Below are 24,822 nucleotides of genomic sequence, written 5' to 3'. Positions count from 1 at the left end.
GGTAACAGTGGAGTAGAAAGGCAAGGCACTGGACAGTGTGGTCAGGAGATGGCTCAGTTGGTAAAGGTGCTTGCCACCAAGTCTGGCCACCTGAGTTCTGTCCCCAGGACCCACATGGTAGAAGGGGAGAACTGACTCCTGTGGGCTGTCCTTATTATATGTACCATGGCACACATATGCCTACAAAATAAATAGATAATAAAAAAATGGTAAAAGCCAGATTGGAGAGATGGTTCAAAGGTTAAGAGTACCTGCTGCTCTTCCAGAGGTCCCGAGTGCAATTCCCAGCAATCACATGGTGGCTCACAACCATCTATAATGAGATCTGGCGCCCTCTTCTGGAGTGCAGGCATACATGCAGACAGAACACTGTATAGATAATAAGTAAATACATCTTTAAAAAAAAGAATCTGTTAAAAAATGTTAAAAGCCAAAAGAACAGAAAAACACTAACTTCCTGAGGCTAGAGTATGCCCTGTGAATTAAAGGAACAGTAAGAAAACATTTGTGGCTGGAAAACAGTTAAGATGGAGCTTTATTAGCCAATAGTGCAGAGTTTATGATGGGAGAGAGGGTACAGGGGCAATACATAGATCAAAGATCTTCTTTATTTAAAAAAAAAAAAAAAAGGATTATGCCGGGCGGTGGTGGTGCACGCCTTTAATCCCAGCACTTGGGAGGCAGAGGCAGGGGGATCTCTGTGAGTTCGAGGTCAGCCTGGGCTACAGAGTGGGTTCCAGGAAAGGCGCAAAGCTATACAGAGAAACCCTGTCTCGAAAAACAAAAAACAACAAAAAGGTTTATTATTTATGTATATGAGTGTGTCTTAGTGTGCCTGTGCATGAATGTACCCATGGAAGCCAAAGGAAAATATCAGATCCATCAGAGCTAGAGTTTTAGAAGGTTGTGAGCTACCTCACATGGGCGTTGGGATCTGAATTCGGGTCCTGGAAGAGCAGCAAGCAGTCTTAACCACTGAGCCATCTCTCCAATCCCTCATCAAGAGGTTTTTTTTTTGTTGTTGTTGTTTTTAAAGATTCTTCTGGTTGCTGCAGAAACAAGGACAGCAGTGTAATCTGTTGTAAAATGTGTATGGTGTAGATCAGCTTGTGGTGAGAGGTGATGAAAAGTGATCTTGTGTTTTCCAGGTAGATCCAACCAGATCTTTATTTGAATTAATATTGTTATATAGCCCAGGCTGGCCCTGAACTCACCATGTAGCCCAGGCTGGCCTCAAACTTACATCAGTCTTCTTGTCTCAGCTTCCTGAAAGCTGAGTGAGTCACGACACCTGGCCAACAATATTTACTTATTACTTGTATCTTATTGGTATATATTCATTGTAAGTAGTGATGGGTTTCATAAAATCCTTTTCATACAAGTTATCACATACTTTTGGATGGATTTTTGGATGGATTCAATGTGGGGCAAGAAGACTAGTCTGAATGACTGACTTTTGCCTCAGTGACTACACAGAGTTAGTGACTGCTGGTGAAGGTTGCAGGTGGGGCAGCTTTGGAAAGGTAGATCAGAAATTTATTTATTTATTTATTTAAAGATTGATTTATTTATTATGTATACAGTATTCTGTCCGCACATATCCCTGCAGGCCAGAAGAGGGCACCAGATCTCATTACAGATGGTTGTGAGCCACCATGTGGTTGCTGGGAATTGAACTCAGGACCTCTAGAAGAACAGCCAGTGCTCTTAACCTCTGAGCCATCTTTCCAGCCCAGAAATTTAGTTTTGAATGTGTTAAATTTTTAGGTGTCTGCTTTTTAAAATACCTTGAGATATGATTCACAGATGTAAAAGTCACTTATTTGAAGTTTTAGTGTATTCAGTGCATGGTTTATGTCACCATAGGACCTAGGAAGTTGAGACATGAGGACTGTGAATTTGCAGCCAGCCATGGCTGCATACCAACAACCAAAAACATGTTTAATATATTCTAGAAGTAATAATTAAGTTTCATGCTTGGGTGGGGACTGGCTATGAAAGTCAGTGGTGGAGTGCTCATGCACTGATATCCATTCTGAAGCACAGGAGAAAAAAATGTTTTGTGTTTTTAAAACATTGCCAAGAAACATGGAAAAATACTATCTGTATCTCCGTGAACTTACTAACACATTGGAATAAAGAAGAGGGGCTGTAGACGTTCAAAGGGGAGACAGGGCAGATAATGCGGCACTAACTTCAGGACTGAAGCTATGAAACAGCTGCTCCTCAGTGACTACACTGGGCAAAACGACAGTGTAGCCCTGGCTGTCTTGGAACTCACTCTGTAGGCCAGCCTCGAACTCACAGATTCCGCCTGTCTGCTTCCCTAGCGCTGGGATTAAAGGCATGTGCCACCATGCCTGGCTGACTGCTTTATTCTTGGTGATGTGACTTCTTACCATTTACAAATTAATAAATAATGGCTTTATCCAAATTGCTTTTCCTCTTAGGTTTTTGTCAACTAGTTATTCTTCCCCGAGTGTTTATTGTTTAACAGGAATACTTCTAAAAGTTCAGGGGGATATTTGGAATTATTGTAAAAATTTGACTATGGGACTAGATGCTTAGTGGTTAAGAGCACTGGTTGCTCTTGTAGAGGACCTGAGTTTAGTTCCCACCATCCACATGGTGGCTCACCGATATCTGTAATTCCAGTTCCTGGGCTTCCAGAGCCCTGGCCTGGCCTCTACAGACACTACACACACGGTACACATGAACCTGCACAAGCACACACATAAACATAAATAAAAAAATCTTAAAAAAAAACCCACAAAAACAGTTTGACTGTGATAACTAAGTACACGTGAGGTTTAATTTGTAGAAGGACCCCAGAGATGGTAGTAAAAACAACCCAACAACTACACAAATCAGCTAGCTGACTTTCATTTAGTTGTCAGAAAAGAATAATAGTTGGGATTTTGTGGTATTACAGATTCCAACACCCTCACAGATTTTAACTGGAGAACAGGAGAAATACACGTACAGAAAGTAGTGGTAGAATCTAGTTACTCCCCTCAGAAAGACAGCTGTTCCTCTTTGCTTTGAAATGTAAAACTTTCAGGGTAAGATAAAGGTACTTTTTTTTTTTAAATGCCTTATTCTTTTTTAATGACTTATTTTCATTTCTTCATTCATTCATTCATTCATTCATTTTGAGACAGGCTGTCCTAGCACTCGCTCTGTAGACCAGAATGGCTTCAAACTCATAGATCTGTCTCCCTCTGCCTCACAAGTGCTGGGATTAAAGGCGTGTGCCACCACCGCCTGGCGACTTATTTTTATTTTTATGTGCATTCATGTTTTGCCTGCATGTGTGTCTGTCGGATCCCCTAGAACTGGAGTTAAAGATAGTTGTGAGCTGCCATGTGGTGCTGGGTCCTTTGGAAGAGCAGCCAGTGCTCTTAGCCCCTGAGCCCTCTTGCTAGCCCATCATCCCTTAATTTTTTTTTCTTTTATGTGTATGAGTGTTTTACCTGCATATATGTCTGTTAACCATGTCTGTCCCTGGAACCTGCGGAGGTTAGGAGTGTCAGATTCCCTGGAACTGTAGTTAGGATGGTTGTGAACCATTATGTGGGTGCTGGGAACTGACCCTGGTTTCTTTGCAAGAACAAGTGTTTTTTGTTTTGTTTTGTTTTGGTTTGGTTTGGTTTTTCGAGACAGGGTTTTTCTGTGTAGCTTTGGAGCCTGTCCTGGAACTCGCTCTGTAGCCCAGGCTGGCCTCGAACTCACAGAGATACGCCTGCCTCTGCCTCCCTAGTGCAGGGATCAAAGGTATGAGCCACCCGACTTTTTTTTAAATATGTAATTTATTCCTATTTTATGTGCATTGGTATTTTGCCTGAATGTATGTCTGTGTGAGGGTGTCAGAAGCCCTGGAATTGGAGTTACAGACAGTTGTAAGCTGCCATGCAGTTGCTGGGAATTGAACACGGGTCCTCTGGAAGAGCAGTCAGTGCTCTTAACTGCTGAGTCATCTCTCCAGCCTTTCCCTGCTCTTCTTATCATATAACCTTGTTTTATTTTCTTAATAGCCTTCTCATAAGATACTAGTTTATTTACTTATATGTGCATATTTACTGAGACATGGCACCCCTAACTCCCAGTTAAAAGGTAGTCCCCAGCAGAGGCTGTTTGCTTTACCATGACACATTCAGCACTCACATTCAGCACTCAGATGACGACATACAGCATAGAAAGGACTTGATTAATGGATTTTTAAGTCTGACCCCAGTTCTCACTTTGAGAATGACTATAGAGGTTATAAACAATTGTGTTTAGTTTATAGATGAGGGAGATATACCCCATATATTAATTAGCTAGTAGAGAACATGAGCTTTGAATTGTTATAGTCAGTAGTTAACTTTTGTTTGTTTTTGTTTTTCAAGACAAGGTTTCTCTGTATAGCCCTCACTGTCCTGGAACTCACTCTGTAGACCAGGCTGGTCTTGAACTCAGATCCACCTACCTCTGCAGGGATTAACGGTGTGAACCACCACTGCCCAGCTTTTTTTGTTTTAAGTTCTATTTATTTTTATTTTATATTTCTGAGTGTTTTGTGTGTGCACAGTGTGGATACATTGCCATGGAGAGCATTGAATCTCCTGGAACTGGAGTCCTAGCCAGGCAATTCAGAGAAACCCTGTCTCAAAAAAAAAAAAAAAAAAAAAAAAAAGAAAGAAAGAAAAGAAACTTCTTGAACCTGGTACCTTTGGAACCACTTTGCCAGCTCCCAGTAGTTAACTTCTTAATGCTTTTAAATGGGAATAACAGTAAAACTCACTTTATAGTGAAATGGAGACCCCACCCCCAGACACAGGGTTTTCTCTGTGTAGCCCTGGCTGTCCTGGAACTTGTACTGTAAACCAGGCTGTCCTTGAACTCAGAGATTTGCCTGCCTCTCCCTTGGAGTGCTGGAATCAAAGGCTTCGTGCGCCAGCACAGCCTGCTAAATGGAGAATTTAAATAATTTACATAAAATGCTTTGTAGACTATTTGACATTTAGAAAGCTTGATACATGATAAAATACTACATTTTATTTTTTAAATGTATTAGTTTTTGTGTTTAGGTGTTTTTTTTTTTTTTTTTTTTTTTTTTTTTTTTTTTTTTTTTTTGGTTTTTCGAGACAGGGTTTCTCTGTGTAGCTTTGCGCCTTTCCTGGAGGCTGGCCTCGAACTCACAGTAATCCGCCTGCCTCTGCCTCCCGAGTGCTGGGATTAAAGGCATGCACCACCACCACCGCTGGCTTGTTTAGTTTCTTTTCCTTTATTCATTTATTGGGGTATAAATGATACAGAGTGTGTTGGGGGGGTCAGAAGACATGTTCTGGAAGTTGGTTTTCTCCTAGCATGTGAGTACTTTTACCCACTGAGCCATCTTGCTAGTTCTTGGTGGTGGTAGTTGTTGTTTATCCCGACCCCCCTTTGGTTTTTGGTTTTTGACAGTCTCACTGTATAGCTGGCCCAAAGTCACTTAAATCAACCTGCCTCTGCCTCCCAAGTGCTGAGATTAAAGAAGGTGTTATGTAGCCCAGACTAGCCTTGAATTTATGTAGTGGAGGATGACCTTAAACTTCTGAGCTTTCTTCATTTTCCTAGTTCTGGGTTTACTGGTAAAAACTATCACATCCGGCCGGGCGGTGGTGGCGCACGCCTTTAATCCCAGCACTCGGGAGGCAGAGCCAGGCGGATCTCTGTGAGTTCGAGGCCAGCCTGGGCTACCAAGTGAGTTCCAGGAAAGGCGCAAAGCTACACAGAGAAACCCTGTCTCAAAAAACCAAAAAAAAAAAAAAAAAAAACTATCACATCCGTTTATTCATTTACTGATTTATTTTTTTGGCGGTATTGGGGTTGGATCTAGGGCTTCATGTACGCTAGGCAAGTGCTCTGCCACTGAGCTACAGCCCCAAGTCTCACACCTGGTTTGTAATATAACTTTTAAAACCTGGTAGTAGGTAGCTAGAGCAGTAGAGAGTGCTTTCTGCTCTTGGAGAGGATCAGGTTTATTTCCCAGCACCCACATGTTAGCTCACAACCATCTGTAACTCCAGTTCCAGAGAGTTGCACAGGCAAACACACATGCATAAACACAAATGAATAAATCTTTTTTTTTCCTGGTTTTTCGAAACAAGGTTTCTCTGTGTAGTAGCTCTGGCTTTCCTGGAACTCACTTTGTATACTAGGCTGGCCTCAAACTCACAGAGATCTGCCTGCCTCTGTCTCCCAGAGCTGGGATTAAAGTCATGCACCACCACCACCTGGCTGAGTAAATCTTTAGAAAACATGATCTGCGCATGGCGCCACATGTTGTAATTCCACATATGTAGAATGTTGAAGTGGGAGGCAGATCAGTTTGAAGCAAGGGTTTTAAGGTTAACCTGGGCAAGTAAAAACCTGATAGAGGAAATGAAGAGCACTGGGGACTCATTTGTGGAGCACTCTCACACAAATGTATTACAGAATCACCTAGGTTATGAATATCTAGAACTAGGGATGTGGCTCACAGGCAGACTGCTCAGCATGTGTCATACCCTAGGCTCAATCTCTAGAGTTGCAGAAAATAAAATAATTTATTTCTATCATCTTAGGTTTCTCAGACTACAGTTTGCAGCACATGTGTGAACAAATAAATGTGCACAAAATATAGCAAAATAGTGACAGAATAGCATTGAAGATTCATGATCGTACATTTCCCAAAATATGGTAATGTTGAGAATGCCATTTTTTAAATTAAAAAACATCTTTTGACCCTTATTTTATGTGTATAGATGTTTTGCCTACACGTGTGTCTGTGCATCATGTGTGAGCAGTGTTTATGGAGACAAGGAAAAGGTACCAGACCTCTAAGAACTGGAGTTACTTTGTGTGTGTGTGTGTGTGTGTGTGTGTGTGTGTGTGTGTGTGTGTGTGTGTTGGGAATCAAACGTGGATTCTCTGGAAGAATGGCCAGTGCAGCCTCAGTCTCTATAGCCCAAGAATGCCACTTTTTTTAAAAGATTTATTTATTTTTATTATGTATACAGTGTTCTTTCTGCATGTATGCCTGAAGGCCAGAAGAGGGCACTAGATCTCATTACAAATGGTTGTGAGCCACTATGTGATTGTTGGGAATTGAACTCAGGACCTCTGGAAGAGCAGCCAGTGCTCTTAACCTGTGAGTCATCTCTCCAGTCCAAGAATGCTATTTTTAAAGTGAGATGCTAGCCAGGTGGTGGTGGCTCACACCTTTAATCCCAGTACTTTGGAGGCTGAATAAGGAGGATCTCTGTGAGTTTGAGGCCAGCCTGGTCTACAGAGTGAGTTCCAGGAGAGCCAGGACTGTTAAACAGAGAATGTTGTCTCAAAAAACAAGTTTAAAGTGAGGTGCTACCAAATTGCAATTAAACCTACTTTCACGCTGTGAAACTTTAGTTACCATTGATAAATGTTTTTTGAACTTCCTCGAAGATTGGAGATTAGGATATTTGGCATTTTGTATACTTATTTGACTACGGACTCCCTTATGATATAGGTAAGAATAGCCTTAGGCTCCTGATGCTTGTGTCTCACTTCCTAAGTGGATTCCAGGTATGTACCACCTGCCTGGTAAATCCACTTGTTCATGTGACTGTTGTTTCATAGCACATATGCTGGGAAACTTGGTTACATAAACATTTCTGAGATACCTCTAATGGCAGAGCAGAAAGTAACTGTGTATCTGTGTGTAGGGCTTCAGAAATCGGGTGAAAGAAGGCATCTTATGAGCCTAAGTGTCAGAAGACCAGAGGGTACACACAGTACCACGTCAGAGTGAAAGGGTGTTGCTTATTGTGTGTGTGTGTGTTTGAGTCAGAGTCTTAATGTAGCCAAGGCTGTCCTTAAGCTCTTTGATTTTTGTGTTGAGAAAGGGTCTCATAATGCAGCCTCGATTATCCTCGATCTCACTATGTAGGCCAGGCTGGTCTTGAACTGATCTGCATCAGGGCTGAGATTACAGGTATATACTACCAAATCCCTGAAATTTTAAATGGATTTTACTGAAAACCTTTAGAATTCATAAAGCTGAAATTGATCTAGCAAGGCCCAGATATTTAATATATCATAAACGATCATATTCTTAGCCATCTAATAAAGCCCTGAGTCTGTAAAAATATAACAGTAAACATGGACTATCATATATAAATCACTAGCTGCTAGGACTGGTGTGGTGGCTTAGCAGTTAAGAGCACTTGCTGCTCTCTAGAGGACCCAGCATCCACATGGCCTCAGAACTCTCTGTAACTTCAGTTCTGGGAATCTGACACTCTCTTCTGGCCTTGGGTACTTTGCACGCACATGTAACACATACATACATACATACATACATACATACATACATACATACATACATGTAAAACACCCATACACATAAAATAAAAATAATTAAAAACAGAACTACACTTAAGATCAGTCCTTAGCTGCTGCAGGCTTTGCATCTGACTTTGGTCTTTGCCTGGAGTACCTTTGTAGTTACTGTGTGTGCTGTACTTGGCTGCATTGGACTTCAGTATCTCTGTTACATTTAACCTTTCCAAGTTAGTGGTTCTCTCAGAACCATTTGTTTGGTCGGCACTTCAGAACTCCTGAGCTTTAAGTGGAGGCAGAAGAATTCAGGATCATTCCTGGCTTTGTAGTGAGTTGGGCCAACCTATGCTATTTGAGCCTGTGTCTCCAAAAAGAAAAGAAAAGAAGGCTGAATTTCCAATTTTCTCTTGGCTAATTTAGGAAAAATTGCCCTAATCATGAGGTAATCCTTTCCTTCTCCTTAGGTCCATATTTTGTGAGACATGCCAGGGGTGCCGGAGTTAAACCCAGGGCATTGTAAAGCTGGGCAAAGACTCCCACTGAGACACATGCCCAGCACTCTTGACTTATGGGTTGAAAAGGTGACCACAGTAGAGAGAAGTGAGTGGGCGGTTTCCCGGACTGGGTGGCACCAAGCCTAGGATTTGTGGTGAAAGTGAGATGTAGGGATAGATGACATTAAAGTAAGGAAGAAGCTTGATGTGGTGGCAGAGGCAGGTGGGTTTCTGAGTTTGAGGCCGGCTAGGGCTACTTGGTGAAGCACTATTTAAAAAAAAAAAAAATTAGGAAAGTAATGAAGCTTGGTGTGCCCCTGTAATCCCAGCACCAGGGGAGCCAAAGCAAGATCAGAGCCAGCCTAAGTTACATACCAAGTTACAGGAAGCCTGAGCTAGACAGTGGGTTAGTGGGAAAGCTGTGAAGCTGTTCTATGTTATACCAAGGACATTTTGTATTTTGTGAAATCAAATGTACCCCTGGTCTGTGTAGCTTGGCACTTGGGAATGGAGGCAGGAAGATCAGGAAGGAGTGGAAGGCTAGCCTTAATTACGTAGTGTAAGACCAGCCTGGGCTACACAGATCCTGTCTCAAAGGAGGAAAAAATACTGTGTTCTGTTACTTAGAAGAGGAGTACAAACTGCAGTATCTGAAACTGATATTAGTTTCTAAAAATAATAGTCAGTTCAAGGCCAGCCAGAGGTACATAGTGACATAAAGTGGAAGAAATGTTACATAATCTGACCAAGTTTGAATTAAAACAGAGAAGGAGAAATATCTTAGAAGAATTTAGAAAATAGAACTTGATAAGCTTGACAGTTGAATGTTGTGGCTGTAATTTAGAGGAACATTTGGAAGACAAGTTCTCTGTATCTTTGGTGGATGGGAATTTGGGAAGAACAGATAATGAGAGCAGATTTGAACTAGATGGCACTGGCGTCTGTAGGGCACCTGAAAAGAATTGTGTACTGTTAGTTCATTCTTTACCAGTCACGTACTAGATGGTGAACTTGAAATTTTATGTTTCCTGTCACATAATCTTGACAACTACTTTGAACAGAAAGAAACAGTTATTAGTATCCTATTGGTATTAATGAGGAGAGCAGTGTTTGGAAGGGTCATACAGCTGGACAAGAGGGGCTACCTGGTCTTTGGCTTAAGAGATAAGGGGATTTGGTTTTTTAAAGTTTATTTTATTTTCAAGAGATTTATTTAATTTTATGTGTATGAGTGTTTTGCCTACATGTATGTCAGTGTACTACATGTGTGCCTAGTGCTCACAGAGGTTAGAATGGGACATCAGATCCCCAAGAACTGGACTAAAACGTAGTGAGATTCTTGTGATATGTGTAAGCTTTAAGAGTGCAGTTGAGGGCTGGAGAGATGGCTCAGAGGTTAAGAGCACTGGCTATTCTTCCAGAGGTTCTGAGTTCAATTCCCAGCAACCACATGGTGGCTCACAGCCATCTAGAATGAGATCTGGTGCCCTCTTCTGGTATAAAGGCATACATGGAGGCAGAGCACTGTATACACAATAAATAAACCTTAAAAAAAAAAAAAAAAAAAAAAAAAAAAAAAGAGTGCAATTGAGCCAGGCAGTGGTGGTGCATGCTTTTTTGTTTGTTTGTTTTTGTTTTTGTTTTTTGAGACAGGTTTTCTCTGTGTAGTTTCCCGAGAAGCAGAGCCAGGCGGATATCTGTGAATTCGAGGCCAGCCTGGTCTATGGAGTGATCCAGGACAGGCACCAAAACTACACAGAGAAACCCTGTCTCGAAAAAAACAAAGAAAAAGAGTGCAGTTACCAGGTTTAAAAAGGTGCTCAGAGGTTAAAAGTACTGGGTGCTCTTCCAGAGGACCTGGGTTCAATTCCTGTACCCATATAGGGGTTCACAACTGTCTAATACAGTTCATTTGACCTCTGAGGGCACCAGGCATGCACATGATACACAGACATACATGCAGGCAAAACACCCATACACATTTAAAAAAAAAAAAAAAAAAAAAGCCCACAAGAGTGTAGTTACCAAGGTGTTTGTAAGAGAATTGATGTATTCTAAATCTACAATGGAAATGATTTATGGATTATCTTGTCTATAGCAGCTGTCTTAGGGTTTCTATTGCTGTGAAAAGACACCATTACCACGGCAACTCTTACGAATAAAACAATTAATTGGGATGACTCACTTACAGTTTCAGAAGTTCAGTCCATTGTCATCATGGTGGGGAACATGGTGAGTGCAGGCAGATGTAGTGCTGGAGGAGTAGCTGAGAGTCCTACATCTTGCAGGTATCAGGAAGTTGACTGATACTGGGTGGTACCCAAGCATAGGAAACCTAAAGCCCGCCCCCACAGTGACACACTTCCTCCAACAAGGCCACACCCACTCCAACAAAGCCACACCTCCTAATAGTGCCACTTGCTGTGAGATTATGGGGGCCAATTACATTTAAACTACTACAGCAGGCATATTATGTTTCTCTTTCCTGATGTCGTACTAGTAGTAATAGTACTCACTGAAGATGAAAAAAAAAGAGGAAATGTAGCCCAGCACTGGGAGGCAGAAGCAGGCAAATACCTGTTAGGCTAGCCAGGACTACATAGTGAGATCCTGCCTTAAAGGAAAAAAGAGGGCTGGAGAGATGACTCAGGGGTTAAGAGCACTAGCTGCTCTTCTAGAGGATCTGAGTTCAATTCCCAGCAACTACATGGTGGCTCACAACCATCTGTAATCTGATCTGGTGCTGTCTTCTGGCATGTAGGCAGAACATTGTATTCATAATAAATAAATCTTAAAAAAAAGAAAAGATGAGAAAAGAAAAGATAAAATGTGGTTTTAGCACTGTGAGAAGTAGAGGGGTGATAAAGAAATGGTGGCCGGGCGGTGGTGGCGCACGCCTTTAATCCCAGCACTTGGGAGGCAGAGCCAGGCGGATCTCTGTGAGTTCGAGGCCAGCCTGGGCTACCAAGTGAGTTCCAGGAAAGGCGCAAAGCTACACAGAGAAACCCTGTCTTGAAAAACCAAAAAAAAAAAAAAAAAAAAAAGAAAGAAATTGTGTTTCCAAATAATTTTTTTAAAAAGATTCATTTATTTATTATGTATACAAAAGAGGGTGCCAGATCTCATTACAGATGGTTGTGAGCCACCATGTGGGTGCTGGGAATTGAACTCAGGACCTCTGGAAGAGCAGTCAGTGCTCTTGACCTCTGAGCCATCTCTCCAGCCCCTCCAAATAATTTATACCCTAGCTAAAAACAATGCAAATATGTAGAATGGTTCATGTCATTAAATGGAAGAGAGCAGGATGAGTACTTATCGGGTGTGGGATCCACCTGTCTTTATCACTGGGGTGGGTCACAGGCATGCCTAGCCATCTCTGACTTTCACATGGGTACTGTAAATTCAAACTCAGAACGTCATGCTTGTGCAGCAAGCACTATTACCCATAAGTCATCTCCCTAGTCCCTGGACTGCTGTTTTCTTTTGTTTTTCATTCATTCATTCATTCATTCCATTTCATTCATTCGTTCATTCATTTGTGTGTGTGTATGAGAGAGAAAAAGAGACAGATGGACAGACAGACGTGTGGCGGTCAGAGAATGACTTGGTGGTTCTCTCTTTCCACCATGTGGGTCCCAGCAAGTGAACTCAGGTGTGCAGGCTTGGCAGCAAGTGCCTTTACCCTATGAACCATCTCGATGGCCCCTGGACTAATGTCTTATAAAAATTTAGACTACTTTGAATTTTAGGTTGGATATGGTTCCCTTTTCAATGTATATTAAAATCAACTAAGGACTTAGGTTCTATAAATATGACATAAGATGAGATTAGACTTGAAAGTGTCTGAAATTGTTTGCTAATTACAGTATCCACAATATTCATTCATTCATTCATTTTCAAGACAGGGTCTCTCTGTGTAGTTCTGGCTATCCTAGAACTCAATATGTAAGTCATGCTGCCCTTGAACTCAGAGAGATCCACTTGAATCTGTCTCCCAAGTACTAGGTCTAAAGGCATGTGCCAGCACACCCAGCTTATGTTTTTCTCATAAAAATCTTGCTAAGAAATATGAGAATAAGCCGGGCGGTGGTGGCGCACGCCTTTAATCCCAGTAGGGGGCAGAGGCAGGCAGATCTCTGTGAGTTTGAGATGACCTGGGCTACAGAGTAAGTTCCAGGAAAGACGCCAAAGCTACACAGAGAAAAACCAAAAAAAAAAAACCACCACCAACAACAAAAAAAAAAAAAAAAAGAAAAGAAAAGAAAAGAAAAAGAAATATGAGAATATACAGTGTAATTAATAGTATTTCATTCATCAGCAAGTAAACAGTTAAATTTCTTAAATATTTGTTGGCGTACTAACAACAAATTTAGGAAAAAATTGCACTTTCTTGTTGTTCTGTCTCTTTGTCTTTGTAAAGATACTTGTTTTTCCATTTATTAGTATTTCTCTATGGTCCCAGATTTCTTTCTGCTTAATTGCCTTTGCCTTTGACCATTTAAAAATTTACTATTACTGCTACTGCTACTACTACTACTACTGTTATTATTATTATTATTATTGGATGTGTATGGGTGTTTTGCCTGCATGTATGTTTGTGTACCATGTTTGTGTCTATAGAAGCCAAAATCAAATCCCCTAGGGTTGTGTGAGCTGCTACGTGGGTGCTGGAAATCAGGAACCATCTCTCTAGCCCCCACTTAACCTTTTTTCTTTTTAAAAGTTTATTTATTTACTGTGTTTGTGTAAGTGCCTGAATATGTATGTACCATGTGTTTGCAGTATTCAAAGTGTGGCTGTAAGAGATCTCATGTAGTCACAAGCAGTCGTGAACCTTGGTCTAGAAGAGAACAATTGCCCTCAGCTTCTGAGCCATCTCTCAGTTTTGCCCCTGAACATTTTTGACAGGTAGACATAAAATATTAATATTATCATGTTAAAAGTTACCCAGTCTTGCAGTGGCGCACGCCTTTAATCCCAGCACTCGGGAGGCAGAGGCAGATGGATCTCTGTGAGTTTGAGGCCAGCCTGGTCTACAGAGCAAGATCCAGGACAGGCACCAAAACTACACAGAGAAACCCTGTCTCAAAAAAAAAAAAAAGTTACCCTGTCTTTCTGCTACCAGGCTAACAGTTTCATTTTGATATTGCTACATTTAAATCAGCAATCCAGTGGTTGGGAATGTAGCTAATTCGGTAGTGCTTGCTTAGGGTGCTTCACAGAGCCCTGGATTTGATCCCCAGCACCTCATAAAACTGGGCAGGGTAGTAGACATCTGTAATCCCAGTATTAGGGAGGTAGAGAGGCAGGAGGTTCAGCCCGAGGTTATCCTTAAATACATAATAAATTGAAGCCAGCTTGGGCCATATAAGACTCTATCTCAAACAAATAAAACCAATAACCCTCATTTTTCTGTTAACCCCTTTCTACGTCTCCATAGTGATTTAAAAAAAAATTTAAAAAAGCTTGAGTGGCCGGGCGGTGGTGGCGCACGCCTTTAATCCCAGCACTCGGGAGGCAGAGCCAGGCGGATCTCTGTGAGTTCGAGGCCAGCCTGGGCTACCAAGTGAGTACCAGGAAAGGCGCAAAGCTACACAGAGAAACCCTGTCTCGAAAAACCAAAAAAAAAAAAAAAAAAAAAAAAGCTTGAGTGCTTAGCTTTAGAGTGTGGAGTGGTTAATGTGACAACAATGACTTTAATCTAGATTTATTTCTGCTGTAGCCTTCCTACCTTATACAGGGTCTCAGCCCTGTTTAACCGATGCTACAGAAGTCATAGGGGGTGACTAACCAAGATAAACTAAGGCTACTCATTTTGTTTATTGTCTTTTCCCCTGTATTTGTCTTCTCATTTTCCTTCATTTGTCCATTTAAAAAGTAGAAACTGAAGTATGGTGGCACACTCTGGAGGCTGAAATAGGACAATTCCAAATTCAAGGGACAGCCTGGGCAAATTTAGAGTCTGTCCCAAGATACAAAAAAAAGGAGAAAAAAAAATTGAAAGGGCTAGGCTAGGTATAACTGGTAGATTGCTTACCTAGCAAGAACAAGACCCTGAGCCCATCCCCCCAGTACATGGATGTAGGAGAAGGCCCTATAATTTTAGCATTTAGAGATCAGTGGTTCAAAGGACAGCCTGAGCTAATTTAGCAAGACCCCTGGCTCAAAAAGCATGATAGACAAACAAAAATAGATACAGAAAACTAGTTAGAATCCAGCAGGAAGTAAAACTGGCAAAACCCTTACTCCCAGTCAAACCTGAGTCTTAGTAATCTTGGTGTTTTCTTTAAAGACAGATCTCTCTAAGTCCTGGCTGCCCTTAGACCAGACTGGCCTTGAACTCACAGAGATCTATTCACCTCTGCCTCCTGAGTGTTGGGATTAAAGGCGTTCTCCACCATGCCTGGCTTTCATCACTTTTTTTTTTAGGCAGGGTTTCTCTGTGTAACAGTCCTGGAACTCACTCTGTAGACCAGGCTGGCCTTGAACTCAAGAGATCCCCCTGCCCCTACTCATCACTCTTAGTGTAGGTATTTGACCATGGAGCTATATCTCTAGTCAAGTTTGGGGGGCTTAAAGTTCTTGAGAGGAGGAAAGACAGGTGAAAAATAAATCAAATATAGCATATTAAGAAGTTACTTTTGAAGTTTGAAATTCAAGCTCATACCTGTAATCCAAGAGTTTAAATTTCAAATTTTAAAAACACTTTACTGTGTACCTTAACCTACATTCTCCAGTTATTAATATTTTAGGAGTTTTGTTGTTTTGAGACAGGGTCCTATATGCCCCAGGATAACCTCACACTTGCTATGTATCACAAGGCTGACCATGCGATTGTAATCTTCCTGCCTTTGTTCACTCACTCCCTAGGACTGGGAAGCAGGAATGTGCCCCCACACCTGGCTAGGTGTTTGGCCTTTTGATTTGGTGGTTGGGATTGTTGCTGATGGTCTGTCTCTATTTTGTTTTGAACTGTTTAGTTGTCCAGTGTCTTTCAGGCTTCCACTAAGGGTGTCAGAATTCCTCTGGGTAATGAGATGGGGATGCGTCAAGTGTTTTAATAGAAGATAATTCTCGTTTAATGGTTTCTACTTTGTTTATAAAATAGCATGTAAGCTTATGTCCCAAGAATGAGAGAGCTGGAGTACTGTAGAGGGTATCATGGATGGTATATTGTGAAATACTTCTTAGAGCAAATGAGAGAAGGTGCTGCTGAAGGTCATGAGGAGGAATTGTTAACACTAGGGGCCCAGTTGAAGAAGGAAACTTAGCTCATAAGACTTTAGTCCCCTTCTTGGTAGACCTTTTCTTAAGTAGAATCTAACAGGAGAATTAAAGATGCAGCAAAACATGGTAGCACACACCTGTAACATCAGTGCCTGGGAGGTGGAGTCAGGAGGATCAGGGGTTTGTGGCCAGCTTGGGCTATGCAAGACTACCTCAGAAACAGGAATGAACTCTGGAGGTAGAGACAGGCAGATCTCTAGAGTTTGAAGCCAGCCTGGTCTACCCACCAAATTCCAGGCCCATATAGTGAGACCTTGCGTCTTAGTCATTGTTTAATTGATTTGAGGAGACACGGTGAGCAAGGCAACTTGAAGGCTTGTTTGTAGTTATCATTGTGGAGGGAGCGTGGTGGCAGGCAGGAGTGGTGGTGAAAAAGCCTGATCCACAGGAGAGTGGGGGGAGGGGAGGGAGGGAGGGAGGGAGGGAGGGAGGGAGAGAGAGAGAGAGAGAGACAGACAGACAGACAGACAGACAGACTCACTCTGATTGGGCTGGTATGGGCTTTTGAAATCTCAAAGCCCACCCCCTAGTGACACACTTCCTCCAACAAGGCCACACCTCCTAATCTTTTTTGTTTGTTTGTTTTTGTTTTTCCAGACAGGGTTTCTCTGTGTAGCCCTGACTATCCTGGAACTCACTCTGTAGACCAGGCCTCAAACTCACAGAAATCTGCCTGCCTCTGCCTCCGAGTGCTGGGATTAAAGGTGTGCCACCACCGCCCGGCGTCTTTTTTTTTTAATTAATTAATTAATTTATTTATTATGTATACAATGTTCTGCCTGTATGTAAGTCAGTAGGCCAGAAGAGGGTACCAGATCTCATTACAGATGGTTGTGAGCCACCATGTGGTTGCTGGGAATTGAACTCATGACCTCTGGAAGAGTAGCCAGTGCTCTTAACCTCTGAGCCATCTCTCCAGCCCCCCACCACCCATCTTAATCCTTCTAATTTTTTCAAAGATTTCTATTCTCTGGTGACTAAGCATTCAAATATATGACCCTATGGGGACCATTTTTTTTTTTTTTCCAAGACAGGGTTTCTCTGTAGCTTTGGAGCCTGTCCTGGACTAGCTCTGTAGACCAGGCTGGCCTCGAACTCAGAGATCCGCCTGCCTCTGCCTCCTGAGTGCTGGGATTACAGGCGTGCGCCACCACTGCCTGGCCTATGGGGACCATTCTTATTCAACCCACCAATACTTTGTCTCAAAAAAAAAAAAAAAAAAAGAAAAAAAGAAAAAAAAAAATAAAAAACAGAGAGAAACAGAAAAGAAAGGGATGGAGAGATGGTGCACATGCATACATACAGGCTAAACACAAAATAAAATTATTAAATCTAATTTTTAAAAAAATCAGCAAAGAAAGGTACAGTAAAAGCATTCATTTAGGCCGGGTGGTCGTGGCGCACGCCTTTAATCCCAGCACTCGGGAGGCAGAGCCAGGCGGATCTCTGTGAGTTCGAGGCCAGCCTGGGCTACCAAGTGAGTTCCAGGAAAGGTGCAAAGCTACACAGAGAAACCCTGTCTCGAAAAACCAAAAAAAAAAAAAAAAAAAAAAAAAAAAGCATTCATTTAGACTAATCTAAATTTAGGATTTTGTTGAATGCATGTTCTAGAATGCTAAATTAGTTAGAGAAGGAAAAGAAGACGAGGAATTTGATAAGAGTAATTTAAATAATGTATCAAATACTCTGGAATTAATCTAAAGTGAATTCTAAAGGAGGCTGAGGAGTTTGAAAACGAACTGATGTCTGATGAAGTTGTAGAACCCGTGTAATGGGGGATAGGAGAGTATGCAGAGAGAAGGGGCTGAGGGGAGATCTCAGAAGTTACTGAATTTGAGATTGAGGAACTGTGGAAACATGGATCATCTATGTGAATATTGGAATTGCCCCACATGTAACAGTGAATCTTAGGTAAGTTGAGCCTTGGAAAAGCTTAGCCTTCATGTATATATGGAGTCAAATTATCCCCAGAACACTGTAACACAGACAATTAAAATAACTCCAGCCAGTAAACTAGAGGACTTGGACTTAGGTGCTGCTATGTGAGTAGTGTTTGGATTGGTTAATCTAGGAATCTGTGTATAACATACTATTAAACATTATTTACACAATTGATTTCTGATTAGAGTTTGGTGTTACACTTTTTATACTGGCCTTGATATTTTTATAACAAACTGAGTTTTTTATTCAACCCTTTTTTGTTTTTGTTTTTGTTTTTGTTTTTTTGGTTTTCACATAGTTGGAGAAACAATTTTATGTTGTCTTAGCATGTCTAAAGCCACTAAAGGATTTTTTTTCCTTTAGTGCCAAACATCTACAGAGTGAGATGGTCTACTTGAAGAATACATGAACATAAATTTAACCTCAAATGGTTAGGGTTTTAGTACATTTAATAAATTAATCCATTAGTTAATTGTTTATTATTCACTATTTCATTCATGTAATTAGTTCATATAAAAATGCTTAACTGGGCCTGGAGAGATGCTCAGAGTTTGGGAACACTGGCTGCTCTGATGCCCTCTCCTGGTCTCCATGGACACTGCGTGCATATGATGAAACTGCATGCATATGATGTACATACAAGCAGACAGAACACCCATAAGCTTAAAATAATGTAGTAAAAAATTAGCTCTTTGGGGGCTAGAGAGATGGCTCAGAGGTTAAGAGCACTGACAGCTCTTCCAGAGGTCCTGAGTTCAATTCCCAGCAACCACATGGTGGCTCACAACCATCTGTTGTACTGAGGTCTGGTGCCCTCTTCTGGCCTGCAGTCATACATGCTGTATACATAATAAATAAATAAATCTTTTAAAAAAATTAGCTCTTTGAAAACAATATTTGGAACAAGTTGCACTAAGTATAAAATAACTTTTTTTATTGTCTTTCATCTACAGCTACATATCCCCATCGTTTGAATCTCTTTTATCTTGCCAATGATGTCATACAGAATTGCAAAAGGAAAAATGCAATCATATTCCGTGAATCATTTGCTGATGTGCTACCTGAAGCGGCCGCTCTGGTAAAGTAAGTAAATCCTTACTGTGCTTTGGGATTTAAGAAGACTGAAAAACTTTCTTTTCTTTTTCCATTCATTAGCAAGAACTTGAGTAGTTGTGCAATTTTTAGTGTTCTTCAGCTTACAGATTTTTTTAAATAATGAAAGAATCTCGGCATGAAAATAGGGGAAGAAATGGAAGTATAGCCTGTCTGTTCTAGTTAGGATCTCTGTGAGTTTGATGTCAGCCTGGTCTACAAAGTGAGTCCCAGGGCTACACAGAGAAACCCTGTCTCAAAAAACCAAAAGAACAAACAAACAAAAAACTGCCTGGCAGTTTTTTAATCTTACACTTTAGTGTACATGTACTTTGATAGATGTGCTTAGAAAGTTATGGTTCTTTTTTGTCTTTTGATGGATATAGTAAGATGTTAGAATATTCTCTCATTCTTTTGTCCTTATTTTTCGTTTTGAGATCGTACCAGTTTGATCCCTCCTTTTTCTTTTCTCTCTTTTTCCTCCTCTACCCTATCTCTTTCTCTTTTTTCCTTTGGATTTTTATTTTGTGGGTCTGTGTTACATTTTGTTTTTCTGAGACAGTGTCTTCACATGGCCCTGACTGTCCTGGAACTCACTCTGTAGAACAGACTGGCCTTGATCAGAGCTCCACCTGTCTCTGCCTCCCGGGTGCTAGGATTAAAGGCATGCACTACCATGCTTAGCCCATGTTTTGTTTTGTTTTTTGGAGACAGGGTTTCTCTGTTGTTTTGGTGCCTGTCCTGGATCTTGGTCTGTAGTCCAGGCTGGCCTTGAACTCACAGAGATCCACCTGGCTCTGCTTCCTGAGGGCTGGGATCAAAGGTGTGCGCCACCCCATGTTTTGTTTTTAAAGGCATAGTCTTGCTATATATCCCAGGCTAGCCTTTAACTAGCATCCTGGTTGCTGATGTTACAGGCATATACTTCTATGATTGCTCATTGATTCTTCTTTTTGAGGGGTGGTACTTCTTAAATTTATTTATTTATTTTTATTTTATATGTGTATTTTGGTTGCATATACGGCAGTGTTTGATCAGGCTGGAATCCTCTTCTCAGAACACATGTTGTAGTATGGAGTTGATTCATGCTTATTTTTCAGTAAACCTTAAAAGGAAGAAAAAACCAGTATTTCAATCCTAGTGCAGTTATTCTGGGTTCTGTATTCTATTTTGTTTTGGTGCTGAAGATGGAAGTCAGGACCTTCTGTATGGGCACTTGCTAAACCAGTGCTCTGCACCATGCTTCATCCCAGTTCTTTGTTTCCATTTGTTAAAATTTTATTTTATGTATGTGAATATTATGCATGCATGCATGCATGCATGCATGCGCGCGCGCGCGCGCACACACACACACACACACACACACACACACACACACACACACACACACACACACGCCTGGTGCTAGTGGAGTCCAGAAGAGGTCATCAGATCCTCTAGGACTGGAATTATAGACAGTTGTGAGCCCCATGTGGGTGACAGGAACTGGACCGGGTCCTCTGCAAGAATAGGAAACACTTTGAACTGCTCAACTGTCTCTGCAGCACCATTTGTTTTATTATTACATTTACTTATTTGTGTATGTGTGTACATATGCCCCAGCATGCATGTGGAGGTCAGAGGACAACTTTCAGGAGTTAATTCTCTCGTTTCACCATGTAGGTCCCAGGAATAGAACTCAGGTCATTAAGCTTGGTGAAAATCACCTTTACCCTCTGAGCCATATTGCTCCCCTTGTTTTAAACCTTTTTTAAGTGGGGTTCTCACTGTAGTCAACACGACCTCAAACTCATGATCCTTCTGCCTCAGCCTCCCTTTACCCCATCGTAACTTCATTGATTTTTGCTTTTTTGATCAAGCTGTTTAAAATTGTTTTTTAATTTCTTTGTCTTTTTTTTCTTTTTTTCTTTTTTTCTTTTTCTTTCTTTTTTCTTTTTTTTTTTTTTTTTTGCGAGGGGCGGGGGTTGTTTTGTTTTGTTTTGAGTAGCCCTGATTGTTCTGGAACTCACTATGTAGAGCAGGCTGGCCTCAAACTCACAGAGAACCACCTGCCTCTGCCTCCTAAGTGCTGGGATTAAAGGTGTGTGTTGTCAATGCCCAACTTAAATTTCTTTTTATGCCAAACATAGTGGTCTATTCTTTTAATCCCTGGATTTGGGAGGTAGAGGTGACTCTCTGAGTGCAAGGCCAGCCTGGTCTACATACTGAGTTACAGGCCAGCCAGTGACACAGAGTGAGACCCTGTCTCAAAAAAACACATTGCTCTCCATGTGAGTATCTGTGTGAGTATATACTCCATGTGTGGGGTCATCCATGAAGGCCAGAAGAGGGCGTTGGATCCCTGGAGCTGTAGTTACAGGCAATTGTAAGCTGCCCAAGGTCGGTGCTGGAAACCCACCTTGGGGTCGCTGCAAGAGCAGTACACAGTCTTAACTGCTGTGCCATCTCTAGTCCTGTGTTGTTATTTTGTTAGATTCAGCTTTTCCTTTTGAATGCCAAGTGTGTCAAGTGTTGACTAGATCTTTGTATTTCATGATCATCACAAGGAGGAAATTTTCCTTAGCAATAAACAATGTAGGAAAAAATATTTAAAAGTATACACACGGCTAGAGAATTGGCTTAGTAAATAGTACTTGCTGGTCTTCCAGAAGACCAAGATTTGGTTACCAGCACCCACATGGTGACTCACAACCATCCGTAGCTCCAGTTTCAAAAGAATACACAACACAAGAAGTTTTCTTGATAGTATATTGTTGGTAACTATTCACAGACTTCGAGTTTGAGGGTAGGTCAGCTTTTTTTGGGGGGAGGGGGAGGTGTGTTTGTTTTTTTTTTTTTCAAGACAGGGTTTCTCTGTGTTGTTTTGGTGCCTGTCCTGGATCTCGCCCTGTAGCCCAGGCTGGCCTCGAACTTACAGAGATCCACCTGGCTCTGCCTCCCGAGTGCTGGGATTAAAGGCGTGCGCCACCACCGACTGGCTGAGAAGAGGATTTTGAGACAGAGTTTCTTTGTGTTTTGGTGCCTGTCCTGGGATTAAAGTCATGCACCACCACTGGCTGGCTGTAGGTCAGCATTTTTTTTTTTTTTTTTAGTTTTTCAAGACAGGGTTTCTCTGTGTAGCTTTGCGCCTTTCCTGGAACTCGCTTTGGAGACCAGGCTGGCCTCGAACTCACAGAGATCCGCCTGGCTCTGCCTCCCGAGTGCTGGGATTAAAGGCGTGCGCCACCACCGCCCGGCGTAGGTCAGCATTTTATATTTACTTTTCTTCCAGGGATCCATCTGTCTCTAAGTCAATAGAGCGAATCTTTAAAATCTGGGAAGATAGAAATGTGTACCCAGAAGACATGATTGTGGCATTGAGAGAAGCTTTAAGTAAGTTCCTTTTCTTTCCTAAAAGAATTTAAAGTCAATCTTTACAATTGTGTCTGTATCCATAGCTCTAGTCCTGTTGTATAATACTAAAGGGGTGAAGGGATCTGGCCTGATTTGTTTAAAATTAAAGACATAAAAATATGAGTAACTGCACTCAGTAGAATTGATTGGGATAGGTCGTTTGATCTTTGTCCCTGCTGATTACAAACACCAAACATGTTAGGTGATGATAGTCATCTGGTTATTCTCATGTGCTTGCTTTCCTTGAGTCTTTAAAACTCTTCATTGGCTGTGTTGAATAAATACTGCTCTGTCTTCTTACTGTTGGGGAAATTTGGGGCATCGTTTCACATTTTAAATTGTTTGGGGGTGAGTATGCTTGTATATTCTGTAAGCTCCATTTGGCTTAGATTTGCAGTAATTATATATCCATTCTTTGTGCGCGCGTGCATGCGTGCGTGTGTGTTTTAAATAAACTAGTTCTTACATATAAGATATATGTAATTAAATCAGCAAATAGAAGTTGATGATAATTATTACCATGATCATCATTTCACTAGAAATTTGCTTTTAAAAGAACACCTTCTAAGAAGCTGTTGAATCCTTCATATGAGTTTGTGTTCTATTTGAAAGTAGCTGTTATTTTTAGCCTCTGCCTTATTCTTTTTCAGACTGGAGGTTTCATTACTCGTAGAAATTACATTTATTTAATAGCTTCTTAGATTTGGTGGGTGTTTTCTGGTTTTGTTTTTATAAAAATAAAAGAAAAGAAATGAAAGAAACTACACAGTCTTGGATTGCCTTTTTTCATGCTCCAATTTTGGCACTGAAGTGGACAGACAGAACAACTTCCCATAATGCCAGACTGCCAAAACTGCAATGTTTTCCAGGTACCTCTTTCAAAACTCAGAAGCAGCTGAAAGAAAATCTGAACAAACCGAGTAAGCAGTGGAAGAAATCACAAAGTAAGGAACAAAATCTCAACTAATATAAAATTACCTCCTCCTTTTGGAGCAGAAGAAAATGTAGACCGTTTGACAGCGTACCTGGCATAAACCATGGGCAAGCCTGTGTTCCCAGGCCTGGGAGGTTCCCAGTGACGTAGACTAATCAAGCCAGCATGAAGTTACTTCTTTTAAAAACTACTTTTAAACAGAGGAAATGCACAAAAAGGGTTTTAATTGAGCGAAGATCCAAGAGTAGTTGGGGGATTGAAAGAAGAAAAAAAAAAAAAGCTTTCTAGTACCCAGGCTAATTTCCACATTCAAAGATGTGCAAAGTTAGAGGCGACTGGTATTACACCACAGAGCTGAAGAGGAGACTAGGCATTAAGAAGCATTTCTCTGGGAGCCATGAAAGCCTTCAGATTTGGGGAAACATTCTACCAGATTAGACATGGGCCTCCAATTTTGACCAGAAACTCATTCTCTATCTGGAGCTCCTGTTGTGTTTGTCCTTTGTCCTACCCAGCATGATATCGAGGGAGTGGAATGCTGCATGCTATAGACTGTTGTGGGCAAACTGAGGAATATCAAGAGACTGGAAGGTTTGGAGGGAACAAGGTGAAGGACAGTGGAGAATTGGGAGGTGAAACAAGAGAGTTGGGATGTTTTGCTCCGTCAAGCATATGATACTCATCGTGGTTAAGGGAGTCCTCTGGCATCCTTTTGTCATACATTGCATGCTTAAGAACAACGGGAGCCATCAGTCTGGCCAAAGTTCAATTGCAGTGATAATGCATTTAGACCTTTTGTTTCTATGAACTGAGTCAGCTAAAAAAAAAAAAAGTCCAAACTTAACCAGATGGGAGTTGATAAATAATTTTCTTCAGCTGGTGCTCAGGATTAATTGGATGTCTTGTTCCTGGACACTCTTACATTGAGATATTGAGATTTTTCTTACACTTGATGAGACCAGGAGAAGGAGGTGCTTCATGTACCTACCTCCGTGTCTCCAAATCATTAATTCTAGGACTTAACAAGTCTGTTGGAGGTAAGTTGGTTAGACTTATCTAAATAGTTTATTTTTCTATTGGCCATATTTAGGAGTATTTAAATTTCATAGTCAATTATTTTACTGCAGTATTATACTATGATTTATGTGTGCATGGCCTGCCTGTATGCTTGCAGAGTACACCCTTAACTCTATGTCTCAGATTTTTTCCTGCATTTGGTCAAGTCTTTGTGCTTAATGAAAAGCACAAAGAATGGAAAATCATTCTTAATAATGATTTTTTTTTTCATTCAACAGCATCCACGAATCCAAAAGCTGCTCTCAAATCTAAGATAGTTGCTGAGTTTCGGGTAAGTTACAG

General features: G+C 41.1%; 1 protein-coding gene across 6 annotated transcripts in view; it reads left to right on the top strand.

Moving 5' to 3' along the window:
• The window catches only part of Rprd2 (regulation of nuclear pre-mRNA domain containing 2), a 57,424-nt gene that overhangs the window by 8,214 nt on the left and 24,388 nt on the right, over window positions 1-24,822 (top strand). For 3 of the 6 annotated variants that reach the window (XM_059265877.1, XM_059265874.1, XM_059265878.1), the window contains exons 2-5: window positions 18,998-19,127; window positions 22,408-22,508; window positions 23,399-23,473; window positions 24,759-24,811. In XM_059265877.1, the coding sequence (XP_059121860.1) occupies window positions 18,998-19,127; window positions 22,408-22,508; window positions 23,399-23,473; window positions 24,759-24,811 (359 nt within the window). The remainder of the gene's footprint in view (window positions 1-18,997; window positions 19,128-22,407; window positions 22,509-23,398; window positions 23,474-24,758; window positions 24,812-24,822) is intronic. The other 3 variants (XM_059265876.1, XM_059265879.1, XM_059265880.1) reach the window with 1 other exon arrangement.

Source organism: Peromyscus eremicus, chromosome 6 (assembly GCF_949786415.1).
Source record: "Peromyscus eremicus chromosome 6, PerEre_H2_v1, whole genome shotgun sequence".
In the NCBI taxonomy this organism is placed as follows: domain Eukaryota; kingdom Metazoa; phylum Chordata; class Mammalia; order Rodentia; family Cricetidae; genus Peromyscus; species Peromyscus eremicus.
Note: the sequence above shows the minus strand (reverse complement) of the source record. Positions and strands in the feature narration are given on the sequence as shown.